Source organism: Microcaecilia unicolor, chromosome 3, assembly GCF_901765095.1.
Source record: "Microcaecilia unicolor chromosome 3, aMicUni1.1, whole genome shotgun sequence".
NCBI classification, from domain to species: Eukaryota; Metazoa; Chordata; class Amphibia; order Gymnophiona; family Siphonopidae; genus Microcaecilia; species Microcaecilia unicolor.
The window spans coordinates 523,658,243-523,677,826 of NC_044033.1; the positions used below are offsets into that span (position 1 = coordinate 523,658,243).

Consider the following 19,584-nt stretch of genomic DNA (forward strand, 5'->3'; position numbering starts at 1 on the left):
TAGTCTTTCCTGATGTCGGTCCTCAACGAGCACATCCGGGCCATGCCCCATGAGCACCTGGCGAGGCTTATCCAACAAAGTACAATGGCATCTGCAGTGCTTGCACCAGCCATGCCTCTTCTTGCTACCCAGCAAGGCCCTCAGCCTGCGGTGAGGTCTAGTTCCTGTGTTGATAGCCGCCCGTGCTGACACCCCTTGACGTTTCAAGTTGATTAGTGTTTTGACCTCGCAGTTTCGAGTTCCAATTGTCCTACTGTTTTTGGTGAGTCTGGTAGCTAGGGAATCCCACATGTGAGAAGGATATGGCCTGCTTGTCCTCAGAGAAAGCAAAGATACTTACCTGTAGTTGGTGTTCTCGGAGGGCTGCAGGCCATTCATTCTCACATACCTCCAACTTCCCCTTGGAGTTGTTTTGAATACTTTTGTTCTATATTGCTGGTCCCGCACTCTCACAGTGGGCACGAAGATACTCAGGCATGCATAGTGGGGATGCTAGTGCATGCTCTTAAAGGTATATATGCTATTAAAATGCTGTGCACTGGGCAACATGGACGACGTCACCCACATGTCAGAATGAATGGCCTGCTGTCCTTGGAGAATACCAGCTACACGTAAGTATTTTCGCTATACTGTCAGCAATACTTGGCGATGATATATGGTTATAACCAAAACTACATCATGTTTGGCTTCCTACATTGTTGGCCTTGTGGAGACTTGACAGCCATTGTTTAAGCATGGCTGACTGAGGCCCGCAAAGAGTGGTGGGCGTGGTCTGGCCACCTTATTGTGCAGTCTGGATGGATTTTGTGGTTCTTTGACTGTGTTAGTGTGAGGCAGGGATTCAGCCTCTGTGTAATTATATGTTCAGACATCATCTCTCTCCTTTGAGTTCACTGTCATCCAGTGGCTTAGGCGGGGGGGGGGGGGGGGGTCCGCCCCGGGTGCACGCGCTCGGGGAGTGCCGGCCCCGCTGGTTCCCTGCTTTCTCTGCCCCGGAACAGGTTACTTCCTGTTCCGGGGCAGAGAGAGCAGGGACCAGCGGGGCCGACGCAGCACCGAGTGACGTGCACTCAGGACGGATCGGCCCTCCCGCAGGTAAGAATGTGGTCCGGGGGGGGGGGGGGCCGCGCCGTGCTGCACCCGGGGGGGGGGGTGCGCAGCGGCGACCCGCCCCGGGTGCCATTAGCCCTTGCTACGGCACTGCTGTCATCAGAATTGAAGAAAAGGTGCACGTACACATTTCAGAATTGATGAACTGGGAAAGATACCGTAAAACTGGAGAAAGGGTACTAGGGGAAGAATTTTTCTAGATAATCCAAGAGCTTCTCTTTCCATTAAATTTTAAAATTCTCGAAAGCACTTCTGGATTAATCACTCTCACCACTAAGCATCAGATCAGTCAGGGGCTCATGCAGTCAATACAGAGAAACGAACAAAGCAGAAACAATTGAAAAGGGCCCGCATACGTATAAAAGAGGATACTATTATAATTAAAAATGTATCCCTTCTATTTCCAGAATGTGTACAAACTAACCGGTCAATACTCAGCCACCACCACTGGCTAAAATACCTAGATATTCAGTGCTGGTCCATATCCAGGCACAGACAACTGAATATTCAGGTTTTTGGTCATGCCTGGAAATTATATGGGTACAGCCAGTGCCCACAGGACTCTTGGCACTGCCCAGATAGTGCCATGGTAGACAGGAGATATTCGGTAGCACTGCTCAGTGTGATTTAAGCAGGAGGAACCTTTCGTGCCTGCTCAAATTGTTCTGAATATTGGTCCTTAAGAGATTAATTTAGAAAAGGAAGGAGACATAAGAATAAGCGTAGAAGAGGAAGCCATGGAATCCAGAACCATGCAAGCTGCCGCTTTAAGCATCCATGTTTCAGTGATGGGAGATGATAGGGCTCCAAATAAACTCTAATGTATTGGATAATTAATCTCCATTCCGCTCACAGATCCTCTTCCATGGGGGCAGCTGGTGGTTCATAATGGCAGATAAAGTGGCTCTGGAAGGTCTGGTGAGTGGACAGGCTGCAGAATGTCCCAAAGGTAATAAAACGTCCATCTTGCTTGTTACTGATTTAACAATTTTTTTTTTCCAGGTTATATTCCCCCCTTCAATGCTACAGTGGTTCAGAAACTATTGGATCAGGGAGCTGTTCTCCTAGGAAAAACCAACTTAGATGAGTTTGCCATGGGGTAAGTTGTCATAAGCCTGAGGTGGGGCCGGGGTTCCCCCCAGTCATTGTCCAATTGTATAATTATAGATGTTTTAAATTCCTTAAAGCAACACGGCACCCCAAGGCACTGCAGCAAACTCATAGGAGTGCTGCGGCATATTTTCCCCACCTCCCTCCTGCCACCACCCAAACTGCTGCTTCTCTAAATGAATCATACACAGCTATCTTATACGGGGACGTCTCATACAGTCACTTTAGGCTATTACTGTCCTTTAAATGGTCAGCCTGTCCTGTGTGACAATTTATAATCATTGACTGCCCCCAGCCTCCCGTAGTGCAACAAAAACATAGCTGAAAAGTCTAACCGGTGCTTTACCTGTACATTTAAATATCTTAGTTCACCACTTTTTTTTATTTTTTTTTTTTGTATTTACTAATTGTTGTGATGAGATGCACTAACAGATCGGTAGCATGTCTTTCAGCAACACACACTGTGTATAGGCTGCAGCATTGGTAATGGAGCTTCTGAGAGTTGCAGGAAACGATCAAGTAACTGCAAACATTCAACTTTAAACTGCCACAGTCTTTGCAGTGCCAGGCGCGACTCTCTCGGTGCTCTCAGCCTGAAGCCAAACTGCCCGTAGCAAACTTGTTTGTTCAATATAGACCCGAACCAAACTGTGTCACTTACCTGCATGTAGTTCCAAGTGTACACTTAATCCCGACAGGAGCCTGTTTCGCATTAGCCGCTTTGTCAAGGGAATATTGCCGGTGTACAGTCTTCTCTAAATGAGCAGCAGCAACAGCCTTAAGGTGATATTCCAGCACAATTAATGTGACAACTCGGTTATGGGGAAATGGCGCTACGTTCTGCCCCAGAGTAGAAAATGCAGTAGTACCTGTCATAGGAGCATCAAACATATAAATGGCGAGTGACCGACTCACTCGCAAATGCGCAGTAGAGACTTCCCTCTCTGTCCCGCCCCCGCGTCAATACGTGATGACGAGGGCGGGACAGAGAGGGAAACTGCGCTGCCGAGGTTGATACCGCTCCCGCCCACCCGAGGTCGCCGCTACCGTTACCCCCCCCACACACACACACACCCCCACCCGGCCCGGGCCCTCTCTCCGCTACTAAAGTTACACATCCATTCGCCGGAACGCAGCACGCACATCAGCTGAGCTGCCGTCGGCCTTCCTTCCCTGCCTGTGTCCCGCCCTCGCTGACGTCACGTTACAGGAGGGCGGGACACAGGCAGAGAAGGAAGGGCCGACGGCAGCTCAGCTGATGTGCTTGCTGCGTTCCGGCGAATGGATGTGTAAGTTTAGTAGCGGAGAGAGAGAGGGCCCGGGCCGGGTGGGGGGATGGCGGCGACGACTCTGGGGGGGGGGGAACGGTAGCGGGGGTGACCTCACGGGGGGGGGGGGGAAGGAAGGAAAACCCCAATACCAGCCCGTTTTTACGGGCTCAACGGCTAGTTGACATCAAAAATAAGCAGTTTGGGGTGTTAGCAAGTCTCGTGGTTCTTCTGTGATAAGGTTCCAATGCCTGCCAATCGATCCTGTCAGTTCCACACTCCCTCAGGCCCAGGCACTGGAGTCCAGGCAAAAAGAGGAAATACTTGTAAATTTTTAAATTATTTGCTCCTTTGAATGATGCATCTTGGCCTGTCAATATCTATGCAGAGGGTCTTTCAGTGGGTATTAGTCTGACATTGCTGCAAATCACAGAATCGGTCACAGATGTTTACCGTCATTCCTTTTCTCTTGCCAGATGTGGGAGTACCGATGGTATATTTGGACCCGTTAGAAACCCCTGGAGTTATTCACAGCAGTACAGAGAGAAGAGTGCCCAGAGAGGTCATATCAGTGACGAAGGCTCCGACTGGGTGATAACAGGAGGCAGCTCTGGCGGAAGTGCAGCAGCGGTGTCCGCGTTCACCTGCTTTGCGTAAGCACTTTTTTGAAAGTTCAAATTTATGGTGTGCCCTACCTCAGACATCTTGAAATCACGTAGACGTTCAAAGAGCACGTAAACATTCTATGTTTGGATCCACCTAGAACAAGCTTTTCTTGCGTTGGCGGAATAGAAGACAATTGAAATAATTTTTTTGTATTTTTTTTTTTCTATGGATTTAATAGATGATTGTAGAATACTGGAAGGCAAATAGAAAATGAATTGAATTCCACAAAACAAGAGATCTCTGCTAGTGTAGAGTGATGCACTTGGTGTGCAGAAACTCAAAGGAGCTGTATATGATAGAAGGGGAGAGGCGGATGAGCACAGACCAGGAGAGAGACTGTGGGTGATAGTGTCTGAGGATCTCAAGGTGGCGAGACAGTTCAACAGGGTGGTGTCTAAAGCCAGAAGGATGCTAGGCTGCATGCGAGGGGCACAAGAAACAGAAAGGAAGAGGTGAAAATGCCCCATACAAGGACGTTGGTGAGGCCCCACTTGAACATAAGAGTAGCCATACTGGGTCAGACCAATGGTCCATCTAGCCCAGTATCCTGTTTTCCAAATAGTGGCCAAGCCAGGTCACAAGTACCTGGCAGAAACCCAAATCGTGGCAACATTCCATGTAGAACCCCAAAGAATAGCAAGATTCTGGAATCCTAAAGGGTGACAAGATTCCATGCAGAATCTCAAAGAGTAGCAACATTCCATGTAGAATCCCAAAGAATAGCAAGATTCTGGAATCCTAAAGGGTGACAAGATTCCATGCAGAATCTCAAAAAGTAGCAAGATTCTGGAACCCTAAAGAGTAGCAACATTCCATACTACAAATCCCAGGGCAAGCAGTTGCTTCCCATGTCTGTCTCAATAGCAGACTGTGGACTTTTCCTCCAGGAATTTTTCCAAACCTTTTTTTTAAACCCAGATAAACTAACTGGAACTGCTGTTACCACGTCCTCTGGCAAAGAGTTCCAGAGCTTAACTATTTGTTGAGTGAAAAAGTATTTCTTCCCGTTTGTTTTCAAAGTATTTCCATATAACTTCCTCTAGTGTCCCCTATTCTTTGTTCTGTGGAGTCCGTATCTCGCTAAAGAGGCTGAGGCGGTACAGAGGAAAGCAACCAAAATGGTAAGAAGTCTCAATGAGAAGAAACAGGAAGTCCTAAATATGCCCTAGGGGGAGGAGGAGCAGAGGGAATAAGATAGAGACCTTTACTTACATGAAAATAATCACTGAATCAGTCTTTTCCAATTAAGGAGAAATTCTAGAACTGGAAGGCGGATTGTGAAGCTACAGGAAGGTAGAGTCAAAAGCAACATCAAGAAATATTTTTACGCAGAAAGGGTAGTGGATGCCTAAAATGCCCTCATGAAAGAGATAGTGGAAGTGAAAATGATAATGGAATTTAAAAAGGAGGGGGGATATCTCAACGTCATCTGAAACATGGCCAAAAAGAACGTCATATCTTTCCCCCTAAACCCACCTCTCCTCTTTCCCCTTTCTCTATTTCTGTGGATGGCACTCTCATTCTCCCTGTCTCATCAGCTCGTAATCTTGAGGTCATCTTCGACTCCTCTCTCTCCTTCTCTGCTCACATTCAGCAGATTGCCAAAACCTGTCGTTTCTTTCTCTATAACGTCAGCAAAATCCGTACCCTTCATTTCTGAGCACTCTACTAGAACGACTCATTTTCCGCCAAAGTCGCTATGCTCACATTAGCCCTCTCCTCAAGTCACTTCACTGGCTCCCTATCCGTTTCCGCATTCAATTCAAACTTCTCTTGTTGACCTATAAGTGCATTCACTCTGCAGCTCCCCAGTACCTCTCCACTCTTGTCTCTCCGTACGCCCCTCCTCGGATACTCTGTTCTGTAGATAAATCTCTCTTATCTGTCCCCTTCTCCTCTACTGCTAATTCCAGACTCCATTCCTTTTATCTCGCTGCACTTCACGCCTGGAATAGACTTCCTGAGCCTGTACGTCTAGCCCCGTCTTTGGCCGTTTTCAAGTCCAGACTAAAGCCCACCTCTTTGACGCTGCTTTTGACTCCTAACCTCTACTCACTTGCCCTGTCCTTTTATCCCCACCTCTTTAATTCCCTTACCTCTTAGTTGTTCTGTCTGTTTACCTGTCTTATTTAGATTGTGAGCTTTTTGAGCAGGGACTGTCTTTTCGTGTATGGTGTACAGCGCTGCATATGCCTTGTAGCGCTATAGAAGTGATAAGAAGTAGTAGTAGTATATACCCAATGGAACCCTAAAAGGCAAGAGAATGGAAACCAAGCACAGAGCACTATATAATCATTTTGCTGTATAAGTAACCTGAGAATAGATAAAAACTGATTCTCCAGAAAAGTCCAAAAAAAAAAACTTTCCAACATAACAGGGTGAGGCAAAAAAAAAGTAACCCCCTAGATTTTTTTGTTGTTTTCTCAGCAACCGATTTGAATTTGAATGAGAAATTGCACATACTTATTTAGTTATCATAGTTAAGTAATGCTATTAAAACTACATTTAATTTTCTTAAGCTATGTTGATGTTACTGACATTTTAACCTTACTACCTAGTGATTTTTGTTCAAGGTAAAACACAGTAAAATAACATAATTCAAACGATATATAAGTACATAAATAATGCCACACTGGGAAAAGACCAAAGGTCCATCGAGCCCAGCATCCTGTCCACGACAGCGGCCAATCCAGGCCAAGGGCACCTGGCGAGCTTCCCAAACGTACAAACATTCTATACATGTTATTCCTAGAATTGTGGATTTTTCCCAAGTCCATTTAGTAGTGGTTTATGGACTTGTCCTTTAGGAAACCGTCTAACCCCTTTTTAAACTCTGCCAAGCTAACCGCCTTCACCACGTTCTCCGGCAATGAATTCCAGAGTTTAATTATGCATTGGGTGAAGAAAACTTTTCTCCGATTTGTTTTAAATTTACTACACTGTAGTTTCATCGCAATTAACAATGTGTCAGAATTTCACAGTAACTTTGAATGCTCAAAATGTCCACCCCCTAGCTTTAACACGGGCCTTCAGTTGCTTTGGAAAGTTCTTAACAGCCTTCTTGATTGGTCTCTGTGGCAGGCAGACTCAGATCTACAACGCTTTCTTGAGTTTGGTGATTAGCTATGGCTTTGGGTGGGAGCATGTGATAGCCCTCCAACATTGCTCCCCAGACAAAAGTCAAAGTCACTGTGACATTTACAGTAAGCTGGTACTAGGCCTCCCCCCCCCCCCCCCCCCCCCAAATAATGCTAGTTTTACAGTGCAGACAACCAAACAGCAAGAGCGATCCAAAGAAGGACACAAACAGCAAGAGTTTATCCAAATGTCAACTTTAATGGAAACAGGACCCAACCTGGCCAAGTTTTGGAAAAACGTTTGTCAGGGGTCACATAGGTTTTCCACAATACATATGCACAGATTCAAAGCACATGCACTGCAGTACCTGCATAGAAAAAGCTCTGGTCCAATTTTCTATGCAGGTCATGTCATGTTTTTCCTGGGATTGAATTTCTGACTTCCCTGGCTTCCTTTTGTCACCCCCACCCTCTGATTTTTAATTTAGATGTTTATGTTTCTAGACATTTAAACTAGAGGGTGAGAATGACAAAAGGAAGCAAGGGAGGTCAGAAGGTCAGCCCCAGGAAAAACATGACGGCAGTGGGAAAGGTAATGGTAATATAAAAAAATATATATATCTAAAATCACTTCATAACACATGGAAAGCAACGAGCACAAAAGCTCATAGTCAAGTAAAAAGGATCTGCAAGCCCTGATGTTTGAGGAAGGCTTGGATTTTGTTGCTATTATGGAGACATGGTTCAGTGTTCGTACAGTCTGCCTGACAAGGTGTCCAGAGTTGTGTCTGGTACTCTGCAAAGGTATAATGAAACATTGACATCATACATAGGGGAAAGGGAAATGGGACTTGATATTCTGCCTTTCTGAGGTTTTTGCAGCTACATTCAAAGTGGTTTACATATATTCAGGTACTTATTTTGTACCAGGGGCAATGGAGGGTAAAGTGACTTACTCCTCCACTCATTCCACCAATAAGAGCCAACCTCATCAGTGATGTCACAATGGCTTGATTGCCCGATACGTGGCTCACTTCTGATACTGTGATGTCATAAGGGGAAAGGGAAATGGGACTTGATATACCGCCTTTCTGAGGTTTTTGCAACTACATTCAAAGCGGTTTACATATATTCAGGTACTTTTTTTGTACCAGGGGCAATGGAGGGTAAAGTGACTTACTCCTCCACTCATTCCACCAATAAGAGCCAACCTCATCAGTGATGTCACAATGGCTTGATTGCCCGATACGTGGCTCACTTCTGATACTGTGATGTCATAAGGGGAAAGGGAAATGGGACTTGATATACCGCCTTTCTGAGGTTTTTGCAACTACATTCAAAGCGGTTTACATATATTCAGGTACTTTTTTTGTACCAGGGGCAATGGAGGGTTAAGTGACTTGCCCAGAGTCACAAGGAGCTGCAGTGGGAATCGAACTCAGTTCCCCAGGATCAAAGTCCACTGCACTAACCACTAGGCTACTCCTCCACTCAACTTACCTTGCCAACCTCATATGGGCAGTTGTTTGATACAATCTAGGAACATACTGTTGCTTTCAACGCTAAGGATGTGTTCCCCTCCCCCACCACTAACTAGCATCATTTATTCGCTAACATATGATTCTATCCCTCCCCCCCCATAGCGATACGCAGCACCTGCAACCATAGCATATATCTTGGGCATATCATATCACAATCTCTCCCTGCTAATTTTGGGGCACAGACTGGTTCTACTTCCCAGCTACTGGAGTTGCCTTTGAAGCACATTCCAGCCTTGATCTTGGCCTTTCTTTGCCGTTTATGGGACCCAGACCATATATGTCTGCCTCAGCATCGGTCTTGCTTGCCAACCTCTGGAGCAGCCGTCAAAGCTCACTCCAGCTATGAAGTCATTTAATTTTTGTTTGAATTTGATTCCACGACAGCAGAGAAAGAGCAGCGTTGTCCATCCTGCTCAGGATGGTTGTTCAGGATTGTACCAGCTACGCAGTACAGCTTACTTTCCTCCTGCCTGTGTTGTTGAGGTTGTAGTGGGGAAAGTAATCTGCACTCCTGCTCCGAAAGCTGCCTATTGGCTTTCAGTGCACCACCGAATCATTTATAAGATTCTACTATCCTAGATAATAAAACGCACCTCCAACATTCTGAAGCCGAGAAAGTGAAGCCTTCAAGCCTTGAAGCATTCCTGCAACGTTCCGGAACTACGTGTCGTCAATTGAGGAGATGGAGCCTTACAGAGCGCACGAATGCTTCAAGGCTTGAAGGCTTCACTTTCTCACACACACATACTCACTCTCTGTCTCTCACATACACTCTCTCTCACACACTCTCACACAAAGACTCAAACACACACTCTCTCTCTCACACTCTCTCTCTCTCTGACACAAACACACACACACACTCTATCTGTCTGTCTCTCACTCATTCTCTCTCACATACACACTCCATCTCTCACCCACACACTCTCTCTCAAACATACACACTCCGAGGAAAGGGGGGGCATGGAACACGCTGGGGAGGAGAGGGAGGGGAGCATAGAACTCGGACGGAAGGAGGGGGCCAAGAACTCGGAGGAGAGGAGAGAGAGGGAGAGGAGAGGGAGGGAGGAGGGCCTGCACCTCGGACGGAAGGGGGGCCTGGAACTCGGAGGGGAGGAGAGGGGTGGAGGGAAGGAGGGGGTCATGGAGCCCCACACACACTCACTCTGTCTCTCACACACTCTCTCTCTCTCTGACACAAACACACACACACTCTGTCTGTCTCTCTCTCACTCGTTCTTTCACACACATTTTCTCTCTCACACACACACTCTCTCTCTCTCTCTCTCTCTCTCTCTCTCTCTCTCTCTCTCTCTCAAACATACACACTCCGAGGAAAACCTTGCTAGCTCCTGTTTCATTTGTGTCAGGAACGGGCCTGTTTTACTAGTTGGTCTATAAGACCCACCTTTCTGGTGAGCTTTCATATCTCTCCCGCACGTTGACTCCCTATTCCAGCCAAAGAGCAATTTGCGTTCATCGTTTCAAAATCGACTGATAGTACCACCATTTCAAGAAGTCTTTCACGAGCACACCAGGAAAATAATTTTCATATTCCAAGGCCCTGAACACTGGAACAAACTACCACAGTCCCTCCATCATCAGACATGTCTTCAAAGTCAGAACTCAAACCCCTCCTTTTTTCTGATGCATACTCCTAGCCCCACCCCCCCCCCCCCCCCCCCACACACACACACTTTGCTGTCTTCTGAAAGGCAAGCCTGATGGACCTGGCAGAGTAGATAGAACCCCCCCCCCCCCCCTCCCACCACCTCTTTCTCTAGCCTCTCAAGATTGTAGTTCTACCCCTCCCTCCTCTCAGTCATGTCTTATCATTTCCTTTCCTCTCCTTAAGAAATTTTTAGATTGTAAGCTGCCTGGACATTCAATATGTTGGGCGGAATAGTAAACCCTGAATAAAACTTGAAACTACAACCCCAAAAAACTTTCCTGTGCAGACTTCGTTCTTGTATCCCACAATTATCCAAAAACGTTTTGGTTCTATATGGCTTACGATTATCAGATATGAGTAGAGAGGTGTGGTAGCCGTGTTAGTCCACTTTTAAAGGTAATCAATATAAATAAAACAAAATAAAACATGGAAAAGAAAATAAGATGATACCTTTTTTATTGGACATAACTTAATACATTTCTTGATTAGCTTGATGACGAAGAAGGGCAACCTTCGAAAGCTAATCAAGAAATGTATTAAGTTATGTCCAATAAAAAAGATATCATCTTATTTTCTTTTCCATGTTTTATTTTGTTTTATTTCTATTAATTATCAGATATGAATTGTTACAGACATCAGTTGGGAGATGTTACATTCTTTGTAGTTGTCATTACGTTTTATCATTTACGAAAGGGCTGGAACATCTTCTTTTGAGCTTCCTATATATTTCTTGGACACGAGATGAGATGATAGCTGAGAGGGTCTTAATAAACGAATTGGGCTTTTTACATCTGTGATTTGAGTTTGGTCTTTCTGAACATCTTCCGTTTGTGTTGTTTTCTTCGATAGCTGAGATGGTTCCATAAATATATATTTAGTATTCTCCGAGGACAAGCAGGCTGCTTGTTCTCACTGATGGGTGACGTCCACGGCAGCCCCTCCAATCGGAAACTTCACTAGCAAAGTCCTTTGCTAGCCCTCGCGCGCCCGCGCGCACCGCGCATGCGCGGCCGTCTTCCCGCCCGAAACCGGCTCGAGCCGGCCAGTCTTCTTTTGTCCGCACTCGGTACGGTCGTGTTTTCGCCGTGTCGAGCCCCGGAAAGTCGACCTCGCGCGTCCAATTTGTTTTGAGCGTGTTTTTTTCCTTCGGGAAAGCTTTATCTTAGTCGGGAAGTGCTCCGGAAACCCCCCGCCGGGTTTCGTGTAAATCCTCCCCGTACTTCCAGCTTTTTTGCCCCGGTAAGTTTTCTTTCGTCGTCGGGGTAGGCCTCTTTTCGGCCTCGGTCGAGATTTTTTCTCCCTCTAAATTTTGGTGCTTCAAATTTCGCCATTTCGGCTTTTGATTTCGCCGGCGTGATTTTTCCGCCCATGACATCGAAGCCTTCCAGCGGCTTCAAGAAGTGCACCCAGTGCGCCCGGGTTATCTCGCTCACTGATCGACACTCGTCGTGTCTTCAGTGTCTGGGGGCCGAGCACCGCCCTCAGAACTGCAGTCTGTGTTCCCTGCTTCAAAGGCGGACTCAGGTGGCGAGACTAGCCCAGTGGAACGTGTTGTTCTCGGGCTCTTCGTCGGCATCGGCACCGGGATCTTCGAGTGCATCGACGTCGTCAGCGTCCAGACCATCTTCCTCGGCCGCCCCTGCATCGAGTGCATCGAGGCATCGGGCCTCTGCATCGGCGCCGAGACATCGGATAGCTGCATCGACGTCGGTGGTACCAGGACCTCGTCTGCTGATGTCGTCGGACGGTGGTGCATCGGGTGGAGTGCAGGTGAGGGCTGTCCATTCCCCTGCTGGTGGCGGTGAGCCCTCGGGTGGGTCTCCTCCTACCCTGAGGGCTCCTGCGGTACAGCCCCCCCGAGATCGACCTTCTTCAGTCTCGGCCCCGAGGAAGCGACGGATGGATTCGACGTCCTCCTCGTCGGTGCCGGGGAGCTCCGGTGACATGCTTCGGAAGAAATCGAAGAAGCATCGACACCGGTCTCCTCCCCGTGTCGGCACCGAGAGCTCTGGGTCGCCGAGGGATTCGGCACCCAGCAGGCATCGGCACCGAGAGGACCGCTCACCCTCTGTTCAGGAGGTGTCGATGCGCTCCGTTCTGGACAGCCCGGAACAGCCTCCACGCCCGGAACAGGTACTGACGTCGACGCCTGCATCGACCTCTCAGCCTTTCTCTGCAGCCGCTCTAAACGAGAGCCTCCGGGCCGTTCTCCCAGAGATTCTGGGAGAGCTGTTGCGCCCTACCCCTCCGGTACCGGCGGTGCTTGCGCCACCGGTACCGTCGAGCGTGGCGCCGGCTGGCCCATCGCCCAGGTTGAGGTCCCCGACGTCGGTACCGCGTGCGGTACCGACCGCGGCCACCTCCCAGGAAGGCTCCCCGACTACGTCGGCGGAGGGAGCTTCGCCGATGCGGGCGAGGGAGTCTACCTCTCGACGCCCCCATCGTGGACGGGGTTCCACGGAGTCGAGCAGGGCGAGGTTGCAGACACAGGTCCGTGAACTTGTGTCTGACACCGAGGGTGAGGCCTCGTGGGGGGAAGAGGAAGATCCCAGATATTTCTCTGACGAGGAGTCTGAGGGTCTTCCGTCTGATCCCACTCCCTCTCCTGAGAGACAGCTTTCTCCTCCCGAGAGTCTGTCTTTTGCCTCCTTTGTCCGGGAGATGTCTACGGCCATCCCCTTCCCGGTGGTTGTGGAGGACGAGCCCAGGGCTGAAATGTTTGAGCTCCTGGACTATCCTTCTCCACCTAAGGAAGCGTCCACTGTTCCCTTGCACCATGTCCTGAAGAAGACATTGCTTGCGAACTGGACCAAGCCATTAACTAATCCCCACATTCCCAAGAAGATCGAGTCCCAGTACCGGATCCATGGGGACCCAGAGCTGATGCGCACTCAGTTGCCTCATGACTCTGGAGTTGTGGATTTGGCCCTAAAGAAGGCTAAGAGTTCTAGGGAACATGCTTCGGCGCCCCCGGGCAAGGACGCTAGAACCTTAGACTCCTTTGGGAGGAAGGCCTACCATTCCTCTATGCTCGTGTCCAAGATCCAGTCTTACCAGCTCTACACGAGCATACACATGCGGAACAATGTGCGGCAGTTGGCGGGCTTGGTTGATGCTCTTCCCCCTGAGCAAGCCAAGCCTTTTCAGGAGGTGGTCAGGCAGCTGAAGGCGTGCAGAAAATTCCTGGCCAGAGGAGTTTATGACACTTTTGATGTTGCGTCCAGGGCCGCTGCTCAAGGTGTGGTGATGCGCAGGCTCTCATGGCTGCGTGCCGCCGACCTGGAGAATAGACTCCAGCAGCGGATTGCGGACTCGCCTTGCCGTGCGGATAACATTTTTGGCGAAAAAGTCGAACAGGTGGTAGAGTCTCTCCACCAGCGGGACACCGCATTCGACAAGTTCGCCCGCCGGCAGCCTTCAGCTTCTACCTCTACAGGTAGACGATTTTTCGGGGGAAGGAAGACTGTTCCCTATACTTCTGGTAAGCGTAGGTACAATCCTCCTTCCCGACAGCCTGCGGCCCAGGCTAAGCCCCAGCGCGCTCGCTCTCGTCAGCAGCGTGCGACTCAGCAAGGCCCATCGGCTCCCCAGCAAAAGCAAGGGGCGAGCTTTTGACTGGCTCCAGCAGAGCATAGCCGACATCCAAGTGTCAGTGCCGGGCGACCTGCCTGTCGGAGGGAGGTTGAAAGCTTTTCACCAAAGGTGGCCTCTCATAACCTCCGATCAGTGGGTTCTCCAAATAGTCCGGCAAGGATACACCCTCAATTTGGCCTCAAAACCTCCAAATTGTCCACCGGGAGCTCAGTCCTACAGCTTCCAGCACAAGCAGGTACTTGCAGAGGAACTCTCCGCCCTTCTCAGCGCCAATGCGGTCGAGCCCGTGCCATCCGGGCAAGAAGGGCTGGGATTCTATTCCAGGTACTTCCTTGTGGAAAAGAAAACAGGGGGGATGCGTCCCATCCTAGACCTAAGGGCCCTGAACAAATATCTCGTAAAAGAAAAGTTCAGGATGCTTTCCCTGGGCACCCTTCTCCCCATGATTCAGCAAAACGATTGGCTATGCTCTCTGGACTTGAAGGATGCCTACACACACATCCCGATACTGCCAGCTCACAGACAGTATCTGCGATTTCAGCTGGGCACACGCCACTTCCAGTACTGTGTGCTACCCTTTGGGCTCGCCTCTGCGCCCAGGGTGTTCACAAAGTGCCTAGCTGTGGTAGCAGCGGCGCTTCGCAGGCTGGGGGTGCACGTGTTCCCATATCTCGACGATTGGCTGGTGAAGAACACATCCGAGGCAGGAGCCCTGCAGTCCATGCAGATGACTATTCGCCTCCTGGAGCTACTGGGGTTTGTGATAAATTACCCAAAGTCCCATCTTCTCCCAGTGCAGAAACTCGAATTCATCGGAGCCCTGCTGGATTCTCGGACGGCTCGCGCCTATCTCCCAGAGGCGAGGGCCAACAACTTGTTGTCCCTCGTCTCGCGGGTGCGAGCGTCCCAGCAGATCACAGCTCGGCAGATGTTGAGATTGCTGGGCCACATGGCCTCCACAGTTCATGTGACTCCCATGGCCCGCCTTCACATGAGATCTGCTCAATGGACCCTAGCTTCCCAGTGGTATCAGGCCGCTGGGGGTCTAGAGGACGTGATCCACCTGTCCACGAGTTTTCTCGAATCCCTGTATTGGTGGACGATTTGCTCCAATTTGACTCTGGGACGTCCCTTCCAAATTCCTCAGCCACAAAAAGTGCTGACCACGGATGCGTCTCTCCTGGGATGGGGAGCTCATGTCGATGGGCTTCACACCCAAGGAAGGTGGTCCCTCCAAGAAAGCGATCTACAGATCAATCTTCTGGAGTTGCGAGCGATCTGGAACGCTCTGAAGGCTTTCAGAGATCGGCTGTCCCACCAAATTATCCAAATTCAGACAGACAATCAGGTTGCCATGTACTATGTCAACAAGCAGGGGGGCACCGGATCTCGCCCCCTGTGTCAGGAAGCCGTCAGCATGTGGCTCTGGGCTCGCCGTCAAGGCATGGTGCTCCAAGCCACATATCTGGCAGGCGTAAACAACAGTCTGGCAGACAGGTTGAGCAGGATTATGCAACCTCACGAGTGGTCGCTCAATTCCCGTGTGGTGCGACAGATCTTCCAGGCGTGGGGCACCCCCCTGGTGGATCTCTTCGCATCTCAAGTGAACCACAAGGTCCCTCAGTTCTGTTCCAGGCTTCAGGCCCACGGCAGACTGGCGTCGGATGCCTTCCTCCTGGATTGGGGGGAAGGTCTGCTGTATGCTTATCCTCCCATACCTCTGGTGGGGAAGACTTTGCTGAAACTCAAGCAGGACCGAGGCACCATGATTCTGATTGCTCCCTTTTGGCCGCGTCAGATCTGGTTCCCTCTTCTTCTGGAGTTATCCTCCGAAGAACCGTGGAGATTGGAGTGTTTTCCGACCCTCATCACGCAGGACGAAGGGGCTCTTCTGCATCCCAACCTCCAGTCCCTGGCTCTCACGGCCTGGATGTTGAGGGCGTAGACTTTGCCTCTTTGGGTCTGCCAGAGGGTGTCTCCCGCATCTTGCTTGCTTCCAGGAAAGACTCCACTAAGAGAAGTTACTTCTTTCATTGGAGGAGGTTTGCCGTCTGGTGTGACAGCAAGGCCCTAGATCCTCGCTCTTGTCCTACACAGACCCTGCTTGAATACCTTCTGCACTTGTCTGAGTCTGGTCTGAAGACCAACTCCGTAAGGGTTCACCTTAGTGCAATCAGTGCATACCATTACCAAGTGGAAGGTAAGCCGATCTCAGGACAGCCTTTAGTTGTTCGCTTCATGAGAGGTTTGCTTTTGTCAAAGCCCCCTGTCAAGCCTCCTACAGTGTCATGGGATCTCAATGTCGTTCTCACCCAGCTGATGAAACCTCCTTTTGAGCCACTGAATTCCTGCCATCCGAAGTACTTGACCTGGAAGGTCATTTTCTTGGTGGCAGTTACTTCGGCTCGTAGAGTCAGTGAGCTTCAGGCCCTGGTAGCCCAGGCCCCTTACACCAAATTTCATCACAACAGAGTAGTCCTCCGCACTCACCCTAAGTTTCTGCCAAAGGTCGTGTCGGAGTTCCATCTGAACCAGTCAATTGTCTTGCCAACATTCTTTCCCCGTCCTCATTCCTGCCCTGCTGAACGTCAGCTGCACACATTGGACTGCAAGAGAGCATTGGCCTTCTACCTGGAGCGGACACAGCCCCACAGACAGTCCGCCCAATTGTTTGTTTCTTTTGATCCCAATAGGAGGGGAGTGGCTGTAGGGAAACGCACCATATCCAATTGGCTAGCAGATTGCATTTCCTTCACTTACGCCCAGGCGGGGCTGGCTCTTGAGGGTCATGTCACGGCTCATAATGTTAGAGCCATGGCTGCGTCGGTAGCCCACTTGAAGTCAGCCTCCATTGAAGAAATTTGCAAAGCTGCGACGTGGTCATCTGTCCACACATTCACATCTCATTACTGCCTGCAGCAGGATACCCGACGCAACAGTCGGTTCGGGCAGTCAGTTCTTCAGAACCTGTTTGGGCTTTAGGATCCAACTCCACCCCCCGAGGGCCCTGTTTGTTCTGTTCCAGGCTACACTCTCAGTTAGTTGGTAAATTTTTTAGGTCAATCTCAGTTATGTCCTCGCCGTTGCGAGGCCCAATTGACCAATGTTGTTGTTTTGAGTGAGCCTGGGGGCTAGGGATACCCCATCAGTGAGAACAAGCAGCCTGCTTGTCCTCGGAGAAAGCGAATGCTACATACCTGTAGAAGGTATTCTCCGAGGACAGCAGGCTGATTGTTCTCACCAACCCGCCCGCCTCCCCTTTGGAGTTGTGTCTTCCCTTGAAGTGTATTGTCTTGCTACATACTGGACTGGCCGGCTCGAGCCGGTTTCGGGCGGGAAGACGGCCGCGCATGCGCGGTGCGCGCGGGCGCGCGAGGGCTAGCAAAGGACTTTGCTAGTGAAGTTTCCGATTGGAGGGGCTGCCGTGGACGTCACCCATCAGTGAGAACAATCAGCCTGCTGTCCTCGGAGAATACCTTCTACAGGTATGTAGCATTCGCTTTACCAAATCTAATTATACACTTGCAGGGGTCCCTCCTGCCTGCAAAACAGCTTCCTTTTTTTTTTTTTTGAGTCTCTTTCGCCAAATCTGGAAGCAGAGAGATACGTAAACCCAAAAATGGTTTATCCCTACGTTTGAAAAACATTTGGAATAACCACTGTTTATCCGGAAGCAACGAAACAGTAGCAACTAATGTTGACGCCTTGGCTAATTCTGTATCTGATGTCTCCAAAAAGGCTGAGATATCAACATTTTGTTCTTGTTGTTGTTGATCAGATATTTTTTTGTGGTAAGTAGAATACTTTAGTGAAAGGTGGTGTATTCGTTTCTGGTGTGCACAAAATTTCTTGTAGGTATCTTTTCAACATATCACCCGGTTTCACCATAGGTATCAGAGGAAAATTAATAAAACGAATATTATGACTTTTAGAATAGTTCTCAAAGTTCTCAGATTTAGACCTTAAATTAGAAACATCTTAAGTACATAAGTAATGCCATACTGGGAAAAGACCAAGGGTCCATCGAGCCCAGCATCCTGTCCACGACAGCGGCCAATCCAGGCCAAGGGCACCTGGCAAGCTTCCCAAACGTACAAACATTCTATACATGTTATTCCTGGAATTTTGGATTTTTCCAAGTCCGTTTAGTAGCGGTTTATGGACTTGTCCTATAGGAAACCGTCCAACCCCTTTTTAAACTCTGCTAAGCTAACCGCCTTCACCACATTTTCTGGCAATGAATTCCAGAGTTTAATTACACGTTGGGTGAAGAAAAAGTTTCTCCGATTTGTTTTAAATTGACTACACTGTAGTTTAATCGCATGCCCCCTAGTCCTAGTATTTTTGGAAAGCGTGAACAGACGCTTCACATCCACCCGTTCCACTCCACTCATTATTTTATATACCTCTATCATGTCTCCCCTCAGCCGTCTCTTCTCCAAGCTGAAAAGCCCTAGCCTCCTTAGTCTTTCTTCATAGGGAAGTCGTCCCATCCCCGCTATCATTTTAGTCGCCCTTCGCTGCACCTTTCATAATCACGGTTTGAAGATTGTCCAATTTTGCAACTGCAATATTTCACTTTTGAATTTTCCTTTTTCACAGGTCTTTTCCCCTGTAATTCTGTTGAGGAAGTCCTTTAAGATTTTTGTCTTTAGTTGATTTGGAAGATTTTCCTGTTCTGACTGGTTGTTTACATGTAAAGTGGGAGAGGGATTATAATGTGTTGGTGTCCCTCATTTCCCACCATCCCCAGAAAAGGAGATGCGTCTGGAGACCGCTGCTGATTCCCCCTCCACCACATCCACGCCCTCCTCAAAGGTCTCAGAAGCCCCAATTTACAATTGATTCTAGGGTTGCTACTAGACCCCATATGCAATAGGTTTATAAGACCACTAGTAAAAAAGGCCCATTTCTGACACAAATGAAACGGGCGCTAGCAAAGTTTTCCTCGGAGTGTGTATGTTTGAGAGAGTGTATGTGAGAGTGACTGTGTGTGAGAGAGAGAGTGAATGTGCGAGTGTGTGTGTGTGTGAGAGAGTCTGGGTGTGAGTGTGTCTGTGAGAGAGAGTGTGTGAGAATGAGAGTGTGTGCAAGTGCGTATGTGAGACACAGTGCGAGAGAGAGAGTGTGTGTGAGACACAGACTCTCTGTGAGACTGAGTGTATGAGACCAAGAGAGTGTGTCAGTGACTGTGTGACACATAAAGAGAGAATGTGATACAGTGTGAGACATAGAGTGTGTGAGAGTGAGAGAGAGAAAGACATTGACTGTGAGAGAGAGAGAGTGTGTGTGTGTAACAGAGATACCTCCCCCCCCCCCTCTGGTGTCAGGCCCCCCCTCTCTCTCTCTGGTGTCTGAGCGTTACTGTGCAGGATGCTGAGCTCTGGCTGGTGCTTCAAGGAACTGACCAATCCTATTTAATAGAATGCACCTCCAACATTCTGAAGCCCAGAAACCTCGTGTGGTTGGTCACTTCTGCTTGTGACGAACCCGGAAGTACGTGATGTCAATTCAGGAGATGGATACAGAGAGCAGGAATGCCTCAGCCA

The 19,584-nt window shown here is 49.0% G+C and overlaps 1 protein-coding gene across 1 annotated transcript in view; it reads left to right on the plus strand.

Annotated features, from left to right (window-relative positions):
• QRSL1 (glutaminyl-tRNA amidotransferase subunit QRSL1) overlaps positions 1 to 19,584 on the plus strand; it is a 110,700-nt gene that overhangs the window by 24,230 nt on the left and 66,886 nt on the right. The window contains exons 4-5 of the mRNA XM_030199175.1: positions 2,113 to 2,209; positions 3,965 to 4,141. Coding sequence (XP_030055035.1) covers positions 2,113 to 2,209; positions 3,965 to 4,141 — 274 coding nt within the window. The remainder of the gene's footprint in view (positions 1 to 2,112; positions 2,210 to 3,964; positions 4,142 to 19,584) is intronic.